The sequence below is a fragment of the Gavialis gangeticus genome, unplaced genomic scaffold, assembly GCF_001723915.1.
Source record: "Gavialis gangeticus isolate Ggan-Ray unplaced genomic scaffold, GavGan_comp1, whole genome shotgun sequence".
In the NCBI taxonomy this organism is placed as follows: domain Eukaryota; kingdom Metazoa; phylum Chordata; order Crocodylia; family Gavialidae; genus Gavialis; species Gavialis gangeticus.
This window is the reverse complement of record NW_017728995.1, coordinates 64626004-64632012: the sequence shown is the minus strand read 5'-3', so window position 1 is coordinate 64632012 and position 6009 is coordinate 64626004. Positions and strand designations below refer to the sequence as shown.

Genomic DNA, 6009 nt, shown 5'->3' with positions numbered 1-6009 from the left:
TTTGCAGGAGAGGCTAAGCGCCACAAATGTAACGCAGGTCTCTTCTATCTACAGTTCAGTCAGGCTGTGCCTGTGGGACCTTGCATCTTTTAGTAAAATATGAAAACAAATGATTTGCCACATATGCATCTACACTTGTTGCAGAGAGCAGTTTCAATGACACATTATATATGTCTTCAGCTTTCCACTTCCTTTACCTTTTACTTACCCTTATGGTGCGAGAGCTCATGGTATTCTTCTGTTATCCTCTACCTCCTGTACCTAATCCTTGAGTTCTTCAGTCAGTAGCGCAGGAAACTAAATTTCTAGGAAAAGGATGGTTCTCAGATACTCACTTACATGGCACTAATCTCTTGAGTAAAGGATAGGAAGGATGCTTTACAACTTCATCCACCAGGTTTTCAGGTGATTTATGGGGAAAACAAACAGCATGGTTGGTAAGCAGCTTTATTATGAAATGGAAATAAAAAAATAAAAATTGTAACATTGTTGCAATGGAATAAAATGATGGAACATAAGAGTCTAAAGAAAAGTGTGTATATATTTTTAAATATATATTTAAAAAAGTGTGTGTGTGTGTATATACACACACACACGCACGCGCGCGCGCGTGTGCGTGTGTGTAATAAAAAAATCTATGATCAAAGTACCTGGCTTGCACTTGCCAACCTTTTAGAATGCACCAGCTGGTAATACAGTGACCATTTTTCTTGGCAGTGTGTATACTTGTCTACTGTGGAAAAATTGGTATGTGCAGCCATATTAATCTGCTTCTGAATTTCTGTTCTCTGTGGCATAAGACTTGATTCTATTTTGAATTAAGGGTATATAGCCTCCCTGTGGGGAAGTACTTGAAACAATGAGTTTATTGAAGAAAGGCTGTTTCGGCAGTAGTCAGAGTGAGGCCTCTTCATGCCATCTGTTTCAAAAGCAGCTTTTGCCACTGTTCTACATTTGTCTTTCAAGAGTGGTAGGACTGCAAACACTGACCTTTTGTGTATGTGTACTGTAATAGATGTGCACCACCCCGCATACGTTATTTGATAAACATATGGTGCCAATGGTATAAATGAAAATTCTCAAAACATAAAAGCCCAACACTGATGGGACTAACGCAGTAGTACTTTTGTACTGGAGAGAATTATAGAGGTAGTCCTATGGCTCCGTGAATCTGAAAATTAAACAGAGGAAGATGCTTTTCCTGGTAGGTAAGTAAAGATAAAGAATCACACATTGCACTGATTTTTTTTGTTAATTCTTGCGCAAATTACATTCTGTATTCATACAAAAACAACTTAACTTTTTTTCCTGACAAACTGTACATATAGAAACAATTTTCCATCTGGAGGTGAACAGAAATCTGTGGAGGTGCTCCATGTCTCACAAGACTAAAAAAAATTCCAGCTTTTATCTTCACAAAACAATGCAGATAAAAAGAGGGTGAGGAAGATGGGTTGGAGAGGGCAAAACAGAAAGCCAGCTACAACCTTGCAGCTAGTAGCAGTTGCTTGATCTAGGAAATGATCCTTGTTAGGAACTAATGCACATTCAGTTATTCCAGGTAGGAGTTCAGGGTTGTGTTGCTGCAGGTTTACTCTCTGAAGGAGTCCACAATAGAAGTCTATTTAAATACTGTCCAGTAAGGACTGGGTATCACCCAGTCACAGCCTCTTCTACCGGCCCCTTCCAGTGCCCCTAGATACTCCTCGCCTTGACTGGCCAGAGTTCATGTTGCTTCCTCTTCCCCAGTTACTCCCACTCCTTCCTCCTCTGGAAGGGTTATTGCCTGCTGTAGGGCCTCCACCAAAAGCTTCATCTCTGTGGAATCCATCATGATGATCTCTATCCAAAGAACTAGACCTCCCAGATTTTGGCACTCTCTGGGAAGGTCCTGAACTTCCTCGTCCTAAGGAAAGAAGCACATTGCTTGTGACTCTAATTAAAGTCATCCTTCTCAAGTACCAGAATATGCCCCCATCCTTAAGATTTATTGAGCTAATTCCTGTGCAACTCAAACCCTCCTAGATAATACGTAATCTGAGATCTTCAACTTTTACATGCATGGCTTCTACATATCCTTTTTCCTACCACATATAACAGTAACATCAATAGGAGAGTCCACAATAGGGTAGCCAACAAAACAATTTCTTTGAAGCCAAATTACTTTTCCACCTGATACCATGAGCATGCAGCTTGTTAAATGAGAGTATATAAAGCACTGGAGTGCCCAGCACTATCAGAACTCCATTTATACCAAATAAGGAAATCTAATCCAGATTCCCTCTGACAGCATATGTTGACTTCAGTAGGTTCTTTTTAAATCAATTTTTATGTCATTCATTAATGATAAGTAATCTTGTCTAAATCCTCTAATTACAGGAAGGTCACTTGGTCTAGTTTTGATAAAGAGTCCTGAAGGGATGCTATATTCTACTTGACATGAACATAAATTGCATCTCGTCTTCCCAGGATCTAGAGTATTTCCTGTTACAACAATCTTTAGATAAATCTGGGGGGGGGAAGATACTTAACCAAAACAGAGTAGCAATTCAAGGCAATTAACAGGTAAACGATGGGTTGCCAATCTGCTAACTAAGGCCAAGTTGATAATATTTGCTTCATTTTAGCAAAACTATATTATGCATACCTGGTACCATGCAAAACGGAGGAAGACAGGATTTCTACCCCAAAGGCTTTACCATGAATGATAGGTAAGTTCAGATCTTCAAACAGCCTTAAACCAGCATAAGACTGAAGGTGGCAGTGTCCATGTGTGAAAATGCATTTGTTCATATTTTCTATCATGCTCCAAAAACTGACAGATCTTCATAGATAGTAACACCTGTTTTAAAATTTATTTTAAACCTTCAGTTCTACCCTATATCACCCTGCATAAGGAATTCTGTGCTCTCTATCAAAAATATATATAGCTTTATGAAGTTCTCAGTACAAGCTACAATTTACCTTTGCCCCTCTCTTCTGGGGGCCCACCTGGGCCTTCCATTTCTCTGTGCTCAGATGTCCCTGGTCCATCATGCCAGGGACGTTTCCGTGGTGGCAGTGAGGCCATGTCCATACCCTGGAGTGACGAAGAACGTTCTCGGGTAGCAGGAGAATGTCCGTCATGAGGAGGGTGATCCTGGCGGGAACCTGACCACAAGGAGAAGAGACAAAGGTCCTTATCTGATGTTCTCATTTTTTAGAAGTGCAGAAACAAATGTCTATGCTTTCTGTGTTCTTCAGCAACTTTATTCATAGTGAGCACGTCTCTCTGCCTGGCTCAAGAAACACATTAACCAGTCCTTGTATATACATCTGTTAAGTGTAAACACACATCTTTTCAACCTTTCTAAAGCTACCCATTAAAAAAACCCAACAGTTAAAACAATGGGATCTTTAGATACAGCTATGTAATAGTGCCAGACATGCTCTAAAGTAAATCCTGCCTACATTTTTACCTGGTTCTCTGTTTCCATCCCAGGATTCTGGTTTCCGTCCTCCTTCAAAACGGGGAAACTCATCTGGAGTGGGAAGCAGACCTTTTCGTCCTCCTGTACAGCAAGAGATGGAGAACAAGAAACACTGTACTCAAACTATTACAATTGCCCCAAGAACCATTTTTCCATTGCAATGAACATGCTCATGGGTTTCAGTGTGGAAGAATGCTCCCTTACCTCTTGGAGTGCCCCGACCTCGTCCTCGACTGCCATGATCTCGTCCTCTTGAGTTATCATCTGATGAATCAAAATTGTCTTCTGGCCCAAAGTCGTCGGGACCAGGAAAGCCATCCCTTCCCCTAGGTCCCCGGCCCTCATGTCTTGAGGGTGCTCCTCTTCTGAAGCTGCAAGAAAAAACATGATACAAATGTTGTTTTAGAGCAAAATTAATCCCTGCTAAACCAGAGTCCATAATTAAACGTGTGTCTGAAATGTTCATCTACTATTGCTGCACTACCTACAAGTATTACAACTGGAAGAGATTTGTGGAGAATATCTTCTTTTTTGTGTGGCTTTCGTAACACTTGCACGTTCATTTTCTCCCTGTTCAGAGTCCTCATGTTGTTTGTGTGGGTCTTTCACATGATAAGTGAGAGAAAAATATTTATAAGATATTTAAGTAGATAGTGTCCATTTAATGAAAAGGACAGTTAGAGTGATGTCACGTGTGACTAAGAAGAGGGCCACGCTCAAGTGAAATTCTTTGAACTGTGATGCATTGGATTTTCTCTCCTCAAAACCATTTCTATTTCTTTACCACTACATGGTGAAACCAAAGAGAAAATTACAATTAAAAGGAGTCTTTTCATGACTAGACAGAAGATTTTAATTTCCTGACTCCTAATTTTGGCTTATTTTGTTATGATAAAATTCTTGAATCAGTGACACGGCTTTTATCTTGAAGGATTCCTACAACATTGAATCATTTACCATATGATTCTGGAAGTGCCGTTAACTCTGTCGTGATGTCAGCTATTTAACAGAGCATAGCAATACACTGAATTGTGAAGAGCAGTTTAGTTAACTGAAAGAATGAGGGGGATTTAATTTAGACAAAGTTGTCTAAAACCGTTTTGGTCATGACACTGAAGTTGACACTTGTAAAAAGTATCAGGGAATGAACTGTATGATTAGTACCTAAGATTTATATTGGATCCTAAAGCAGCACAACATAGCCATCGTTGCATCGAGGAATTGATTCGGAGCTTCTTTGGTGGGTAGAGTGCCTTTTACTGAATCCTCACGTGGCAACCGGAGGATCGCTTATAGGTTAGATATTTTCTGTATTTGTAGCATCTGCTGAAGCTCCGGGAATGTTTGTAAAACTCTGTTTCCATGTGCAGAAGAGTTTGTAGTATTTCACAAACATTTTAAATACTATTACATCTCTACCCATGTGCAACAGCTCCCTTTTTATTTATTTTTTATAACTGCCTCAGTGCACATCTCCTGTCAGAACAGTTTGTGCTGACAAAGACGAGAAGTTTAGATGGTGCAGCTGCACTGGTTCAATTAGTCCTCACAATGCATTCCCACAATCCTGCCCACCCTTCAGTGACAACTTTGGCGTCTCAGAGCACTTTCTCTGCCCGCCTGTTGACTCCCCACCAATTTCCATCCCAATTCCATGCTGGCCAAACTGTAGCTGAGGTGGTACCAAGGAAGTCTTGTCATTGTGTGTCACCCCCTACCCCATCTCATTAAAGACACAGTGCATCCTATTACAAGCAAAACTTTAGATACTTTTATTTAGAATTTTAACAACATGAACCTTTTAATTACAAATTTAAATATTTTAACAGTAGTCATAACACAATACAAGAGTTTTAAACTGTTGTACATTTTTTTAATTAAAACAACTGGTCTCCACCTCCCAGCAAACAAACACAATAGAGGAGGATGCTGCAGCAGCTGCACAGGCACAGCAGTGGCTGCAGGGAGCATTGGGCCTGCATGTGAACCATTTTACACAAACTTCGATGATCAGGGAAGACAAACTGAAGAGTTTCAGGAACAAATGGTTCAACTAGCACTGAGCAATACTGCTTAGCTTTTTAACTGCCTGGTCCTCTAATGTAGATCAACTTTAGATGTTCTTCAGAGAGTCTTCCACTGAAATAGTGACTTAGTTTGACTCCATAGCTTATATATCTTAAAACTGCAACACAAAGTCCTAAGGCTACTGGTATCAATGCCTTGCTTCTTGCTTTTTCAGCAATTTAGTGGCCAGAGTTCAGCTTGAAAGTTTATTAGTGCTATGCCTGATACAACTACTGTCCCTAATTTGGGCTCATAAATATGGTCACACATGACATCCTGACTGGTGTGCTTGGTTCCTGTTTGAAGGTTCTCAAAAGTTTATCCATGAGGTACAGGAACTTATTACACAACCACATACTATGCAGACCATCAGGCAGGAAGAGCCAGGTCTCTGTAGTACATGTGTTATGTTGATGTGCACAAGTGGAGTAGGAATAGGACAGGGATGTACAGGACAGAAAATCAGAGAAAG

At 40.2% G+C, this 6009-nt stretch overlaps 1 protein-coding gene across 1 annotated transcript in view; it reads right to left on the bottom strand.

Moving 5' to 3' along the window:
- Window positions 1-1229: 1229 nt before the first annotated feature.
- Window positions 1230-6009, bottom strand: part of WDR33 (WD repeat domain 33) — a 116850-nt gene continuing 112070 nt past the window's right edge. The window contains exons 20-23 of the mRNA XM_019503727.1: window positions 3675-3841; window positions 3459-3551; window positions 2965-3150; window positions 1230-1906 (exon numbers count right to left, since the gene is read on the bottom strand). Coding sequence (XP_019359272.1) covers window positions 1674-1906; window positions 2965-3150; window positions 3459-3551; window positions 3675-3841 — 679 coding nt within the window. The 3' untranslated portion in view covers window positions 1230-1673. The remainder of the gene's footprint in view (window positions 1907-2964; window positions 3151-3458; window positions 3552-3674; window positions 3842-6009) is intronic.